Genomic DNA, 16,602 nt, shown 5'->3' on the forward strand with positions numbered 1-16,602 from the left:
CGGTTCCGACTTTTATCCGTAGACAAGAAGCTCCGAAAACTCGCCGGTCTTGCATCACGACGCCGTAATCCGAGAAAGCAGCGACGAGATGGATAAAGTGAAAGGAAACGACGATTTAGGGTTCCGTTAAAGGACACCGAACGGTTGAACAGAACTCTTAGAACGATCGTTTCATTCGTCGTCTACCGGTCTACAATCTCAAACTTAATTTCGATAAATTCTGACGTTGTTCCGCGATTGGGCGGCTGAGGGAGGCGAGAAGGGCTCGGGGGTTCCGTTAAAGGGCTATGGAACAAACGAGATAATTTTCAGAGAGCGAAGATTTTATTTATCCAATGATATTTTGCAGTTTGCTTACTCGAGTACAATTTCAAATACTTCGACCAATTTCGTAAACTGACGTTGTTTTCTGATTTATGCTCGATCATCGAGCAAAAATCGGGCAACTTTCGCGCAGCTTTCAGATTTATTGACATCGTTAAATCGCAGAACGTGTCTATCGGAAGGGTTCGAGACAATGAATCGGTTCTTTGTTTCTTTTCTTCGTTCTTTTTCTCGGGGTTTTCTTAAATAAGTCTTTGGGGAAGAAACAGGTAAATCTAGGATGTAACGATGGGCTTAATATAATAGGTACAATGGAATCGGTCGTTTACCTCGTTAGGTAACGAATCGTATCATCCTGAATCGCTATCATTTTGGTGGGAAATAAATCGCATAAATTACAAATGCGTATTTGTATACAATCGTGGATTTGCTTCATGATGTACCGCGCTTAGGAGAATGGGAAGCCACGAAGAACAATATGGCACTATCATCTTTACGTAGTTTCAAGGATTCTACAAATCTTGTGATAACCAAGACATCGAAATAAAAAAGGCATATAGGATAAGAAGAAAAATAATCCTAGTCCCGATGATCGTGTCGGCTTAATCCATTTATTTCCCACCAATCTACAAAAACGAACTTAATTAATCAGTTAGTCATATTACAAAAATAGAACGACCTATGTAGCTTTCTTCGATCTTTATACACCTTCTAATACTTGCAACTGTTGCAACTATATGTTACATGCTATGTTCATATTTCAATGGTGGTAATTATGTATGAAGCAGAAGTTTAAGGCACGCGGTTTGTTAATCTTGAGCATACTTCAAACAGCGTATGTGTCCCGAAGGAAACAACGCACAATCTGAAGAGAACGGCCAAGCACAACTGACTACTCGGAAGAAGAGTAAGGAACAGTTTTCTTCGAGTTTATTTTGTGATGAGAGTAACAATTATCTCTAAAATGTGTCTAATTTCTGTGGCTTTCAGGCCCTTACGGTTCTTCTTTTATCCTGTACCTTCCTCTCTAAAATATATGGAAGTATTTCTAGTTTTGATTACATGATACTAATCATGGTACTGCGTAACAATATCTATAAACATAAGATATAGACAAAATTCACCAATCCGCGTAAGAAATAAAATAAATTTAAAATGCTTCCATTAAAATAGAGAGAGAATCATTTGCAAATTAAATAACCTGATAAACGACCCTTTGTACTTTTAATCATTTGCAAATGATCAGTTTGGCGGAAAAGATAGCTTAAAGTAAGTAAGCAGGCAAGCAGGTATGTAAATAAGCAAGTAAATGAGCAAGTGAGTAAATAACTGAACAAGTAAGTTTACAAATTTTTGAAACTAGACAAATTAGAGAATAAAGAAGTAATTAGAAAAAGATGGAAAAGGAATAATTAAAACTAACAACGAAATCTATAATTACATTTTGAAAAAAGCCTGGCCTTCTAACTACTTTAAAAGCGTTTCTCAGGTTTCGTCTTCAACTCGATTCTGTTGCATTGAATACATATATATAAAACCCTGTTTTATACTCTACTTGATAACTCATTTCAGTAGTATTCTCTATTAAAATCGCCGAGGTATTGGAAAAATATATCGCAACAAGATAAAAATTCATACCGTATAAAAGGCATTGCCAAGAGAATGAAATTTGAAAAAGAAAGCGCATGGCCACAGGTAAAGATCAAATCATTCCTACGTATTCTACTCTATTCTTATTTTCTTTTTTCTATCGAGGATTCGTTGCGATTGTTCAAACCGCCGCATTTCTAACTTCTACAAAATTACACGAAATAAATGAAAGCGTATCTCGATAGAAAAAAGGAAAAAATGTACGGCCGGTTCTTTCGATTTACCCCAGCTCCATCACGTCCGAGTCATCAGACATATCACTCTCGAAACCAGCCGGAGCGACTCGCGAGAATTTCGAGACTTGCCATGGACGTTCCTGTTTTTGGGGGCACTCCAACGGGATGTAAGTGCCGTTTGGAGGGCGAGAAGTACGGCCGTCGTTCCGTTGAACTTCCTTCTCGTTTTCGATGAAGCGATTCGTCTTGTCCTTCTTCGATGTCACCGGATCGATTTCCCCGGCCCAATCGCGTGGTTTCTGAAAGAAATCGATACAGACGCGGTTAATGATCGCGATGTATTCGACGATTGAATGGTTAACCGCAGCCGAGCGTGTTTTGCCAGCTACGCGCCGCAGAAGAAGAGAAAAAGATCGGCGTCCGCGCGCTTTCTACGCTCAATCCCGATCTCGACGATTTCCGGCGTCGTAGATTTTGTTACAAAAATCTTTCCTACGTTTCTTATAATTTTCTGCTTTCGATCGGTAGACCGTGCACGTGTTCGTGTATTTATAAGAGATCTTCGAACGTGAACGAATTTACAAAATTTATCGGTATGCAAAGAGAGCTGTAAGAGATAAAGTATTCCTCGATTCGCATTTAGACGACGCAACTAAGTTCCACTTTCGATTTTTCGTCCGTATCCACGAAAATAGGAATTGATAATTTCGTTAACGATGAATTACGTGGCTTCTCTCGCCTTTGAATTTCCTTGTCTCGAGCTTCGTGCAAGAAGCTGCGGCGACACTCGACCACGGAACTTTCCAACGGCTTCGCGACACAAAGCGCTATACCTTCAAAGCGTAAGGCCGACATGCTTAACGTACCATCGATATCCCTACGGTCTTTTCGTCGAATATTCGCGGACATCTAATAAACGCGTGCGTAGTGGGGATATCGATGGACAACAAAGAAAAGAAACCCTTTGGTTTCGAACCAAAGATTCATTCTGCCCCGAGGTGCGAAGTGCGAAAGCGAAGCAAACACAATTAAAGAGACGTGATTATTAACTCTTGATAGTTAATCGTTAATTGTTGACTGTTGATTGTTAATAGCTTAATAAGCTTTTTTGTTGAACATCAAGAGTATTTCTTGTGGGCACCTTCACCAGCAACCACCTCAAAGCGATATTAAACCTTCTTTAGTTTCGAATTAATATTATGAACGTAGATTAAAATTAGAGTTGAATTTACGGCAAGTCCAAAGCAAAATTCCAATATATTTACATGCGGCGTAATTAAGTGAATTTCTTTAACTTCAGATCTCAGTACATCAGATACATCAGTGGGCGTGCCGACATCTGAGGTTGATGTGTTTGACGAGTCGATGGCCGAATCAAATTTACGTGAAGTGTTTATCGGCGTTTCAGGACTCAAAGCTCGCTTCGTCAGCGGCGGAGTCGAAAGATCCCCGGTGTCGTTGTGGCGTGAGAATAGCGACAACGTCGAAGAAGCAGCTGATGGTACAGTTTCTTCTTCGGCGTAACCTTCCTTTATCATCTCGTGGCCGATGTTAATTTCCTGCGCATGTGAAAAAATGTACAATTCCATGGCAATAAATAACAGCGACGAAAATTACTATAGAAATATACAATACGAAATAGTACGATCGTTAGTGATAATATATACAGGGTGCGACCGAATAACATGTCCAAGCGGGTACAAGGTGATTCCTTACGAAAAAATATGAACGAAACATGGAATAAAAGTTTCTCTTTGAATTTCTTTTTTCGGAAGCGGATGGTCTTGAGAAAAACTGTGTTCCGCGCTTTCCACTTACTTTCACACGTAGAACAACCTCCTGTCGATTATGTACTCCCGTCTAGTCCGGAACACGTTCAAATATACTCGATAAATTTTCAAACTCGATTTTCTCCTAAACCAAATCTTACATGAAAAAATGTTATTCCATATTTTGTTCCTATTTTTCTTCCTGAGGAATCACCTCGTACTCGCTTGTACATGTTATTCGACAGCACCATGTATAGTATAAAGTATACACGTATAGTAGATATAAAATAATTGAAACGTAGACGACTTTGTAGATGGTAAAAATAGCAGTTTCGGATTTTCGGATTTTAATAAGCGGTAGTCTCTGACCGAATGAAAATAAAAATGAAATAATCGGTCGATTGGTAAACGTTCGAATGGACACTACTATACTGTACATATTCAAATAATTTTGTAATTGTTTCATCGAACAGATCCTCGTTAAAATACCTCGTTCTCATATTTATTGTAAAGCTCGACGGAAGGAATCGGTGAACCTTCGCGATGAGATCTTCCATAGTCGACGGTTCTCTCTTTGAAACCTTTAACTTTGGCGTAAAGTACTTTCCACTCGGCTAAAAACGTGATCTCCGCGAAGAAGTCACATTCGTCATTGGACCATTCAGTTCCCCTGCATCACACAAAAAGGAACGTCAAATAATTAAAGAATATCTTATAAATATTACATTCAAATAGTAAAAGTAAATAATTATTAACAAAATACGTATCATGACCCGTGTAACGGGGAAAAATTTTATTTAGTTGCCAGTAAAAAAAAAAAAAAAAAGAATTAACTGCAAATCAAGTTGCAGTTAAAATGAAATATTCTCATTGCTTGATCCTTAATTTCCCAACAGAGTATTGGCGATTGCGGGTCCAATAAGTGCGACGTTACACGAAGCGTAACGTAACAAATATGTTGATAAATTGCCAGCAAGAAGAGAATCGTATGCCAGCAGCATGCTCGTTCGTTTTCAAACGTTTAATGTTTCTGTCTCGTTAAATAATTTTTCACAAGAGACGTAGACTTTTTAAACAATTTTCTATCCTTTACACGATGTAAATGCCATTCTTTTCATACTGTTCGTACTACGTACAATTTTGCTTGCGCTAATTTTGTGCTAGTTACCGCGATTACACGGGGCAGCCAGAGCGAGTACAAACAGCGTGCAAATATTTATGTTAGAATGCGTGTCGCTGACAATGTCGACAATACTGATTTATGTAGCATCTGTACAGGATACGTCGATAGCGAGCCTTCGAATCACGTTCCATTGATTAAAATTACAATTTCAGTCAGCGTGTAATTTAAACAAAGCGTGTATTCTATTCACAGCTTCCTAAATATAAAAGTCAGCGCTTTACTATCTTGAAGCTAAATCCCTGCGATTCGCAGTTCCACGATTTATAACGTAGAAATCGTCGAACTGGAATCTCCGGATCTCCGAACGTTTCAATGAAATCTCGCGACCTGCGGATGATCAAATCTGTATCCTGCATTCGTTTTTATTAATTTTATGGGCATACGAGTATCAATGGTCGAGGAGAAGAAAAAGGGGAACGTCAAGTTTCTCAAAAAACGAAGATCTATTTTCATCGTGTAACGTCTTCGTATTTCCTCGTGTATGGAAATAAAACCTCACTTTATCCTTCATTTTATTCTGCGTCATTTCCTATTTTTACTTGATAATTTTAAGCGATATATAACTGAGGAAACTCTAAAAAAACGAACATCACTTTTTCCTTGTACACCTCAATTTCGTACAACTAGCGTATCCGGTGCTAAGGAACGCGTACGAGAAAATTCCTTAAAACGAACATTTTAACCGCGCACCATCCGTATACTAAATATAGCTGGAAAAATAATTTTTTAGAATTCTTTTCCTGATCGCAAAACCATCGTGCCAATCCCATCAAGACGAACACCTGTTTCTTCTTTTTCGTTTCTCGGGAACGTTTGAATCGCGAAATAATTAAAGGATGAAAATGAACGATCAATCATACGCTCTCTCGTTATATTTTCCCTTGCAACGTACCATATACCCTGGTTTCGTTCTCGCCCCAATTGCCCGCAACTTTTACGTAACAGCGATTCTTTATGCAATTACCATTAACCCTGTTTCATAGGCAGAATTCAGTTGGAATTCGAGGGTTGATAGAGCTATCATCGCACGAAACAAAGAAGGTGTGCGTGGAACAACCCCATTTAACGAGGCTGAAGCACTTTCAGGACGTCTTGTTCCATTTATAAACGGTACGATACAAGTGTACGCTGTACACGTGCGAGAAGATGAAGTGGACGACGAACGTAGACCCTCGGCAATGGTCAGAGGATCTCTCAGTCGTTTCACGATCATCGTGCAGAACGATATCCTCGCACAAAGTAAAAAGAAAAAGGGGGAGAAAAAAGAAAGAGAGAAGAGGAGGGAAGTGTGCAAGCAAACCGATCATTTTTATTTCCCTGCAGCCAGAACGACCGGTGATCGAACGCGATACCACGACAGTGGCGATTGAAAAAGTTACGAAATTTTTTGATATTCTGTTTATTTAAAAAATTGGAAAAATTGATAGATAGTAAAAGGGAGAGGGATCCAAAGATGGGAAGACATTGGTGAACTTTGAAATAATCTATGCCTCTCCTTTCGTTTTTTACTGATCTCATCCAACGGACAAATAAATATTCAAAGTAATATAAGAACAAAGTGAACGCGTACGAGACGTCGAGTGGAAAGTGGAAAAGTGAACTCGCGATTTCGCGCTGGCACGAAAGGCTCTTGCTAGCTCCATGCACTTTACGCTCTATGCATTAATGAACGTGATAATAGACGCGTGCGTTATATTTACGTAAGTACGCATTTATTTTGCTCTCGTGCGCGGCCGTGGGCTTTTCAAGCGCGTGCAACAGTGTCAAGTGGTACAAGGTTTGAACGTTGGACGAGAAAATGTTACTCCCTCGAATTTCCATCGGTCGTCGCAGGCTTCGATTTCCTTTTTTTCAAGCGCAGTTTAAAGCCGATCTTACGAAACGAAATATCGTTCGGAAATATCCTTTTCGATCGACAAAATTATTATTATTATTAATATTAAACGATAATTAGACGGTAGAAAATTTAAGCGTGCAGAATGCACATAATGCAGATAATACTGAAATACGTAAAATACTAAAAGTATAAAGTATAAATAATATTTATGATATTCATAAAATTGTACTAATCCCCATAAATATCCGCAGTGTAGCGATGATCGCGAGAGATATTAAAATACAATAATATAAATATAATAAATATCGCGAAAATGATAAAATATAAGAAAACGCGTCTTATTACTTAATAATATTTTATTACTATAAGAAGCATGTTTGTACAGTTGCTTCGTGCGAATGTATATCAACTAGAGATCACGAGTTTATCGTTTAGAAATATAAGCTAAGACAGGTAATTAATCTTTTTAAGCGACCTCCTCGTTTGTAACACAAATATAATCTCCCAAGTCGTTGTTGTCTTCAATTAAACATCGTTTAACGCGATTACCCCATTTGTTAATTCAGTCTTAAATTACCAGGTGGTCTCATCGCGTCTCTCATTGCCGAGAATTTTTCTGGACGCGTTCGAGGTATGACGAAAGTTCGCGGAACTCCTTTCAAGCCGGTAATTTTAGAGAATGATAGCGGCTACATTGACGCAATTCGATCGTTCCTTTCAAAGTTCTAAAATTAATAAAATCGATAAAACTATAGAAGATAATATACTCTAAAAATACAATAAATCCGACTGCAACGATATATTCAAAGTAATCCTCGTAAATAGATCGCGGCAGTTTATCCATCTATTGGAAGATGCGCAGAAATGGAGGAAATGGACAGGATGCGCAAAAATACGTAAGCCATTCAAAATATAGTACTTGTCGTAATAGTAAAGGGCCCAAATTTCGTTATCGAGTGCTGCAGCCTGTAAGCGGCAATTGGAATTTAAAAACGAAAAAATTCGTCGTATGTAGAACGTTCTGTGACGCCTTGTCTCTTCGCCAATAGCGCGCTACATTGTTTCTTGATATTTGAAGTCATAATTCAACATCTTAAGCAGATACGTGTAATTCAACTGTTTATTTTTAGCGACCTGTAGTATATTGCTTCTATTTTCATACTCCGAAGTGGCGATCTCCTCCTGTCGCTTATCGATTAGAACCTGTCGTTTATATTAAACAGTGGCTTTGCGCCTAATTTTGGTCCCCTATAGGGATTAGATTTGGTCGGTTAGGAACGTGTTTTTTGGAAAGGAATTTGTCACAGTGTGGTCGAGTGATGCGACGATAAAAAAGCGGGTTAGATGCACCGCGTGCTCCATCAGCTGTGCACATTTAATTTTGTATAGATCCGCGGTTTGTCTCATATATTGTGCATGTAGTTTTATAGTGAGACGTAATGCAAATGATATAGACATTTTCTCATTGAAAGCAAGGGGATGAAATTAGGAACACGTTTCTTAACGACTGAAAAACGCGTGCCTTTACATATACATTTTTTACTCTGTTTGTGCGAATTTTTACGAAATTACAGATCTTCGTTACTAATATTTCGACGTAATTGTGCAGATCTTTTCAGCTTAAAAAATTAATTTAGTTCTGGATAAATGGTAAAAAAGCTATCGGAGGACGAAATTTGGGCACCTTACCCAATTGCAGACAGAACAATTCTCTATCTAGATTCTACTTCTTCTCTTTCTTCTTTTCCATTGTATTCATAAAAATATGAATTTTCATAGATATTCGTAGCGCACTCGTAAGTGGACAATGGCCGTGTGCACGTGAAATGGAAGGAAAAATCGGAGCATCTTCGCAATGCCCCGAACGATCAGAATGGGAATAGATTCCGCTGCGGGGTAGCAATCGAATGTGAATTTAATCAATCTGACCGAATACCGGGGCTCGTATCGCGTGCCGAGAAACAGCTAATCACCGGCACAACCTCGAAGTAATGCACACACGATGGTTTTCGAGTTGGAATTACCGCGGTGCCGACAGTCTTCGGTTACACGCGACACGACGGCTTTCGAGGGCAAATCCGGTCGACGAGTGCCTGGTTGCCAGAAAGCCGCAGACCACTTTGAAACGCTTTAACGCTTTCTATTTCCGTTCTACTCGTCTCGTCGTTCTCCTATCAGGTTCGATTCCCCAAAATCTTTCGAATCGTTACATCTTTGTTTTAATGAGAAACATTCCCATATGTCTTTCGACGAGTATACTCGTCACGAAGAAATGGCAGTATTTTGTGTTACGACGAGCCCTGTCAGTAATAAAGTTCAAAAATAAAACAGTTGCGGCTTTATTCTATATCTTAATAGCTACACATACTCTGTGCTTGGCGAGTATACTCGTCATCGGTTGCTTTTTGCGACACATTTTGTGTAGAAGCTTTTCAAAGCTTTCGAAGAAGTTGCAACAGCTATCTTAAAATGTTCTATCCGTCGTTTCAAAACTCGAGAAAATTACGGTTTCATCATTCTCTTCGTCTTCGCCTCTGTCTTTCTCCATTCGATTAAAAATATTTAATCGTTATTTCGTGACTTTACTTGGTAGTTGAAACAAATTGAAACGGATGCGTTGATAGTTCTCTGCTCGTTCTCGATTAAAGTTGCGGTAACATCGGTACAAAAAGAGCACGAGCAAATACGAAGTTTTACAATTGATATCCAGTCGATTGCCGTAGCAATTGAAATTGCATCGGTTTGAATCTTCATTGATTCCATTTGTACGATTGCCGTTCCGATAACTGCTATTAAATTTCTCCTTTAGTCACTTTAACGCTAAACGGCACAGAGCAGTTAACCATCTTCGATTTATTTAGGCTAGTTACGGACGAAACTCCGTTCTAAAAGATTGATTAAACTCTCGGCCCTCGTTGCCACTGATATTCCAATGTAATGCAGTTAAGTTGAACGAAAGCTTTTCTAATAACAGAATAATATAAACATATGAATTCCAAAATTGCAAGAGTTGTTTCACTTGTTTTCTTATGTTTTGCTCTTTTATTTCTTATGTTTGCCTGTGGACAACGATACGCAAATATTTTTACTTGTCACGACTTGCGATAAGAAATTATAAAAATATATCTTGTAGACAACAGAGTTGCAAAAACATCTGTTACGTAACAATGTTTTGTTGCATCGGGTAGAAACTTACAGGCGAGATAGCTATAAAATTACCCGTTTCGCTGAATATGATCTTTAGCGTGAATGTGATTGATTATCTTATTCTTCCACTTTATAGTGTATCGAAACAACATTGCGCTCAGGTTACTAGTCGTTGTAAGTTGCATCGAATTTCGTTCGACGAGGATGCGTTAAAATACGATCCGTTTGTTTTTTCGCGTTCGATCGTTCTCTGAACACGTGTTTCCTTCTGGAATAAAACGCGGATTTCGATAAAACGTCCAAACAAAAGAGTAAACGACGAGCGAATAACCGCCAAGCAACTCTTTAAATGAAAGATAAATTAAGATCAAAAACTGGCGGCCCGCCAAAGTTATGCACACGTGCGTTTCACGTTGATCTTGCGATTTCTATCGCAAAGTTTTCCGCTGTACGGGACCAACAATCGGTAAAGTGTTTTGCGCACTTTAGCGCGAAGCTTTATTGTGGCTGTGCGCCACGAGATTACGGTAATTAATTATTTACGGAACGAATGGCTTGACCGTTTTCAATGACCTTGAAACGTATTATCAAGATCAACATTCTCGACAATTTCTCTCTATACACGTGATCACAGTTCGACTTAGTTCCGAAGCATTCGCAGAAAACTGCGATTAAATTTAGGTTATGATTAGTGGACCGCGGATATTTATGCGATTTCATATTTCTATAAATGTAATTGAGTAAATAGAATCTAGATAGAGAATTGCTACCGTATACTATAATATCTACTATACCTTCAGTATTTCACGTATTTTTTCGTGTACTACGCATATTTTGTGAGTTTCTGCACATTTAAATTTTCCATAGATGCGTGAACATTCACGATCTGATGATTACGCTGTGTTCTTTCATATGTAGCCGCGTTTCTATACAACCTAACCTAAACTTAACCCATCGATGAGAAAGAGAAAAAACGAGAGAGAGAAAGAAAGAGAGAATTTGTAATATCGTGTAAATAGAAAAGAAAAATCGATGGGTCATAGATTAGGCTGGAACAATATACTCGATGTAGCGTCAAATAATTTTCGATGAATCAATCGATACATGTAACATCGCACTTTATTCTGGTCTTCGATTGCTCGAAAATACGACAAATATATCTGCCATGGTTGTAGGATTGTTTACATAACGAAAGTCTCTAAAATAAATTGTTAAATATCCGCATGTACTATTAAACACGTAAATTGCTTTGTAACTCGAAAACTAAAGCCGTGTACGGCAGTTACGTCTATAGGGAAAGATTGTTTAGAATTCCAACCTTGACAACGCGTTTTAAGGTTATTAAAATCAGCCAGCTCGACCGCTTTGTAAATGATTAGCAAAATAACTTTCAACGATATAGATAAACAGACAGATGCGAGAGAAAACAAAGCACGAAACGAATACAGCTGAGACGAGTGCGAGATACGATAAAAATACGAATTTTCTTGAAAGAGTTTGAAAAGCTTTTTCAGAGACTTTTCAAACATCTTACAAAATTAAAAGATACAAGACTCGCATTTCGTTATTCGATTCTTCTTTCATTCGATATTTTTTACTATATATATCTTAATAATAGCTTCTTCGTTCAATGTACAATAGAACTCCATATATTGCTCGATTAACTGAACTTAATTGAATTCGCTTATCTGAATATATCCCATTGTTTAAGCAAAAGGTTATAGGTAGCAGGTGAAACGAACCAACTTCTGTGATATGAATAATCCGGCTACGTAGGTTGTGATAAATTCAGATAAGTGAAGCCTTTTTACGTATATGTGAATGATTAATCGCCACTTGATTACCCTAGGCTCTTTCGTTTACATAAAAATACGATAATATGGAGTTGCTGGTGCCAGCTATCTCGGACGTCGTGTTTAAATACACGTGGCCCGTTCCAAATTACAAAAAGATTATTTTAAAGAAAAAGTTAATCGATAGCCCGTCGTTCGACATCAATGTGAACGATATTCGCAGCACGTGGAATTTGTCCATCAGATTCTGGAAGAATCCTGATGGTAAGAAGAACGTTATCCCAACTATAAGTCTATCGTTTCGATCATTACTAATCTGAATCATCTTTCCCACAGTATAACGCTACACTTACACTTGAAATATTATTTTATGGATAAACCAAATCAAGACTTGGAATGATTTAACTTGAGACACGATGTGATTTAACTAGAGAAGCTTTTATAGCCTAACTTGAGATACATTGTAACTTTGCTATTTATTCTTTCAAATTCTCATTTTAACATAGGCGAGAGTTTCCGATTTTTATTTTCTTTGTAATGGAACTTGTTATATTTGATTCGGAGAGAGAGAGAGAGAGACGCAGACCGTTTTTCAGCTTTATCGCGGCATTTCTCAGAATTCAGTTCATCTTCCCATTTTCCTTCGTTTCTTTTTTCCATTCGAAACAATCATTGATATCGACTTTATTACAAGAAATGGATGATCCACTGTTTGATAACAGGCAAACGAATGATAAACCCGATGGTATTGTGCCTGAACATGTTGAACTGCACCGTAGATGAAGCGGAACAAGCGAAGATACGATTTCAATTTGCAGTTTTCAATGCTGACGTTAAACACTGGGAGTACTGTCACGTTAGCAGGACAATACTTGAGCTGAAATCATACACGGACATCATTTCCTTGGGATACAGGGACTTGTCCATCGCCGACAGGCATTTAAAGAAGAACGGCGAGGTGATGTTAATGGTTAAGATACAGATAATCCATTACGAAAGCGAGAAACACCACTTGTCGCAGGCAAGTACTCTCACAATCAGTACATATAATAGAAACCCATTTAAACAGAGTTTGAAACTCATTCTACGGAGAATTTTATCGGTTCACGAGAAAAGAACTATTTTTCAAGTTACGTTAATATAAAGCGAGATTGAAAAGGGAATAAATCCTTTCAAATAAAATAAATGATATTTTTTTAAATATAAATGGATAATTTAAATATTAAAACATTCCAGTAGTTTAATACAACTGCATAACATAGAATTGATCAGAAAAAATATAAGGAATAAAATGGCAATTATATAAATTAGGCAATGAATTAATATGTTCCAGGATATGGCAAGATTATTAAAGCATTCGTATGGCGCAGACACCAAGTTGACTTGCGGGGGTTTGAATAAAATGGAAATTCCAGTTCACAGCAACATATTGGCTGCTCGTAGCAACGTTCTCGCTGAAATGATTTCGCCCATAAGAGAATTGAATAACAGGAAAAGCTCGAAATCGGATACCGCAGAAGATAAGATATCGGACATGAGAGAATTAGAAGAAGATATAATCGACAAAGGAAACGAAAGTTCCAATGTACGTGTCAGAAGTTATTCTGTGCCAATGTTACAGAATGTTCGAATTAATTTATTCTGAAGTCCATAAACGATATAACAAATCCATATTCTGATATCGTATTTATTAAAGCCTTAACGTTAACATTAGAACATTAATATTCACCTTATTGCAAGAATTTGACGTTTAAAATGAAATTTCTTTTATTATGTGCTTGCGTAAAATTAATATAATTTTGTAGAAGTTTAATGTATTTGTTGTAATTAATAAATTATTATTTTGATCTTTTTTTATTGTTTTCTGCTAACTAACATACTACAATTAATTATAAAAATATATGTATAACTTTTTGCGTGACATAATCATATAGTAGAAATAATTTTTAATTGAGTTTACTTTCATGGGTGAGCACTCAGCGTCCTTCGTTATTAAATACTCTAATTCTTTAATAATATTTTATATAAAAATATTTTAGAATCATTATGTGTATGCTCTGAATTTACTGGATCTTAGCAAAGAAGTGACAGAAGAATTGTTACGATACATTTATAGCGATCACGTTGATAATTTGGATATTTTCGCTCAGGAACTTTTATCTTTGGCTGAACGCTTTTGCCTACAAGGTATTACATGCTCCAGTACCGTGGAATTTTTATTAGAAATGTGATTTCAATTAATAAAGCTGTTGGTAATAATCTTTTTTAGGGTTAAAAGAACTCTGCGAAAGAAATCTTATCGAAACGATAACTCCAGAAAATGTAGCTAGCAGACTTTTGGTTGCAGACGAGTTTGGCTGTGATGCGCTTAAAAGAGCGAGTTTGGCATATTGCGAGAAAAATATAACGATGCTCAACAAAAGTTTAGCATGGAAAATGATGGAACAAACAAACCCAGAATTATTTAATGAAGTTTGTGAAGCTGGTATTAGCAGTTCAAGATCAAGTAACATAGATGATAGTGAATTAAGCAATTGAAGTCTCCCTTTCTTCATGTATAAGCAATTTAATAATTAATTGTGAAATGTTATAAATGTCAGTCAATGGTTTTATAGTTTTCAAAAGGATAAATCAAGATATGATATAAATTCTATAGAAAGTTTGATTACTTATAAAATACTGTTGAAAATATATAATTCCAACAAATAACTTTAATAAAGAACGTTTTTATAAATTTTAGTATATTTTTATATTTAACTAAATTAATTTAATTAGAAATTAACTTACGGTGGTTTAATATTGGCCATTGAACACTCGATCGCTTGCAATCTTAAACTGAGAAAATCGGTTCGAAGTTCCACTATGCAACTGGGGTGGATTATTTCATGATCTCCATAATCTAAGTAAAAGACTTCACATTGATTACTTCCAGGTAGGGAAATAACTTCAGCTCTGTACCATTGTTTATTAAAACCGAATTTTGCTGCTACCAATTGGCCAATTTTTACCTGAAAAGATAGAATAGTAATGTAAAGAAATCTTTTGAATATTTCTTCATACTATTGGATATTAAATTATCCAATCATATATTTACATTTTTCAACTTATGCAGTTGATAATTTTCTTCATTACTGTAGTAAGCATTCATGTCAGCTACTAATTTATCTAGTGCAGTAATTCCAGGACCAACAATTTGAACCCAAAACTGACTGGGAGTTTCCACTGCAGATACATATACTTCTATGAAACCATCAGATACTAGAAACAAAAATATAAAATATATAAAATGTTCATAATATCACAAGTGAGAATATTATTTATATTTCATGTACCTGGTAATGTTAAAGATTCCGTACTTTGACCCTGTTCATATGTGGTAATGGTGTTACGAGGACATGATTTTCCTCTAGGCCGTCTTGCAGCAGAAGAAGCCTGTAACTTTGTACGTTCTTTTTCTTCTTCAGAAATTTTCTCTTGAATTAATTCTAAAGCTTTATTAATTTGTTTAGATGTTCCTTTTATAGTAATTTTTTTCTCAAGATCTATAAAATATTAGTAATTGTCAAAATTTGAGACAGAACCAAAGACGAAGCATGACAATATAAATTTATACAAAGTAAACATACATGGCTCAGTAGAAATAAAGACATTTTCAGTAATGATTTTCGCACCAGAGTCTATTTGCATACGATATATAACATCACCAGTTCTTCCTATTATTCTCGCACATGTTTTTTGAGGAACAGTCAATACATGTGATTCAATTATAGGCTGGTTATGAATTATAGACTTTATCATATTTTCAGCTAGATATACAGATTCATAACTTCCTTTTATGATGCAAACACGTTCGGGACATTCAATGTTATCCTCTTTAAAGTAAAGCTGAGTTCCTGTTTTATTTTGTATATCTTTTATCATTGAACCACCCCTTCCAATAACAGCAGGTACAAATTGTCTGGGTACTTTACATTCTATTGTATATCGTTTTGAAATCTCAACTTGACTTTTTCTGGATTTAATATCTTCTTCGTCCTATGTAATCAAAGAAGCGCTTAAAATAAAGTATAAATTAAACAATGTATAATCTTGTAATCATTTTAAACTTACCTTTTTGTACAATACATATAGTACAGCAATACTAACGCTTGTTAAAGATAAACCAAGTAAAATTGGTGGTGTAAAATAACGGGCCATCCACCTCATTTTATACTTGAATGTTTAAAACTGTTATTTATTTCGTACTTTTTATCTCCGCAAAAATAAATTTGGATTTAAATTTGGGACGTGCTTTAGAGTTGCTATGAATGTAAGATTTCATAACCTCGTACCTTACAAATGAGAAAGTATCATGGCGTGAGTTACGAAGTGAAGCACAACACGCATTAGAGTGGTTTTGGATGAGTTTCTATCGATTTATTTCACCCACTAAGTAACTATCGATGGGATTTTAGACTCGAATCGAAAATCGTATTTTTAAAACTGTATTATTACCAACAGTGAAAAATAAAATGTGTTTTGAGGAATTACTCATTTGTTTAAAAAAGTACATACAAATTTTTATATAATCTCCTTATTTTATACAGCTGTCTACTGTATTCATTACAGACGAAAAATATTTAGGAATATTTCAAAAATATGCATAAGTATAAATATTTATAAAATTTATAAATCTTCTTTGTTATATTGGTACCAGTACAAAAGAGATCATGATGTCGTCACC

The 16,602-nt window shown here is 36.3% G+C and overlaps 2 protein-coding genes across 25 annotated transcripts; one reads left to right on the plus strand and one right to left on the minus strand.

Annotated features, from left to right (window-relative positions):
• Nucleotides 1-305: 305 nt before the first annotated feature.
• Nucleotides 306-16,400, minus strand: LOC126921241 (tudor and KH domain-containing protein homolog). Of its 3 annotated transcripts, none has more exons than XM_050732642.1 (8): nt 15,990-16,400; nt 15,506-15,914; nt 15,212-15,421; nt 14,974-15,137; nt 14,667-14,887; nt 4,409-4,589; nt 3,461-3,709; nt 306-2,449 (listed from the first exon to the last, which is right to left on the minus strand). In XM_050732642.1, exons 1-8 carry the CDS (start codon nt 16,083-16,085, stop codon nt 2,195-2,197), a joined length of 1,785 nt encoding a protein of 594 aa, XP_050588599.1. In that variant the 5' UTR covers nt 16,086-16,400; the 3' UTR covers nt 306-2,194. The 3 variants fall into 3 exon arrangements, with proteins under 3 accessions (XP_050588599.1, XP_050588598.1, XP_050588600.1); XM_050732641.1 differs by having other exon boundaries at nt 3,416-3,709; nt 15,990-16,396; XM_050732643.1 differs by having other exon boundaries at nt 3,416-3,709; nt 15,506-15,933; nt 15,990-16,395.
• On the plus strand, nt 4,624-14,613 carry LOC126921252 (protein roadkill-like). 22 transcript variants are annotated; one of them, XM_050732680.1, is made up of 8 exons: nt 6,811-7,111; nt 7,191-7,392; nt 7,520-7,835; nt 8,719-9,117; nt 12,602-12,900; nt 13,213-13,464; nt 13,919-14,066; nt 14,149-14,613. In XM_050732680.1, the coding sequence occupies exons 4-8, from the start codon at nt 8,931-8,933 to the stop codon at nt 14,415-14,417; spliced, it is 1,155 nt and encodes a 384-aa protein (XP_050588637.1). In that variant the 5' UTR covers nt 6,811-7,111; nt 7,191-7,392; nt 7,520-7,835; nt 8,719-8,930; the 3' UTR covers nt 14,418-14,613. The 22 variants fall into 22 exon arrangements, with proteins under 22 accessions (XP_050588654.1, XP_050588653.1, XP_050588638.1 ...); XM_050732697.1 differs by lacking the exons at nt 6,811-7,111; nt 7,191-7,392; nt 8,719-9,117 and adding an exon at nt 4,624-6,802 and having other exon boundaries at nt 7,520-7,570; nt 7,765-7,835; nt 12,698-12,900; XM_050732696.1 differs by lacking the exons at nt 6,811-7,111; nt 7,191-7,392 and adding an exon at nt 4,625-6,802 and having other exon boundaries at nt 12,698-12,900.
• Nucleotides 16,401-16,602: the final 202 nt, after the last annotated feature.

Source organism: Bombus affinis, chromosome 10 (genome assembly GCF_024516045.1).
Source record: "Bombus affinis isolate iyBomAffi1 chromosome 10, iyBomAffi1.2, whole genome shotgun sequence".
Lineage (NCBI taxonomy): Eukaryota > Metazoa > Arthropoda > Insecta > Hymenoptera > Apidae > Bombus > Bombus affinis.

Excerpts from the sequence above, each read along its gene's own strand:
- LOC126921252 (XM_050732677.1), top strand. The coding sequence starts at position 8,931 with ATGCACACACGATGGTTTTCGAGTTGGAATTACCGCGGTGCCGACAGT. Across the intron at positions 9,118-12,601 it reads TCTCGTCGTTCTCCTATCAG|GCAAACGAATGATAAACCCG; the intron begins GTTCGATTCCCC and ends GTTTGATAACAG. Across the intron at positions 13,465-13,918 it reads AAGGAAACGAAAGTTCCAAT|AATCATTATGTGTATGCTCT; the intron begins GTACGTGTCAGA and ends AAAATATTTTAG.
- LOC126921241 (XM_050732641.1), bottom strand. The coding sequence starts at position 16,085 with ATGAGGTGGATGGCCCGTTATTTTACACCACCAATTTTACTTGGTTTA. Across the intron at positions 15,422-15,505 it reads CTTTATTTCTACTGAGCCAT|ATCTTGAGAAAAAAATTACT; the intron begins GTATGTTTACTT and ends AATATTTTATAG. Across the intron at positions 2,450-3,415 it reads TTCACTTAATTACGCCGCAT|AAACCACGCGATTGGGCCGG; the intron begins GTAAATATATTG and ends GATTTCTTTCAG.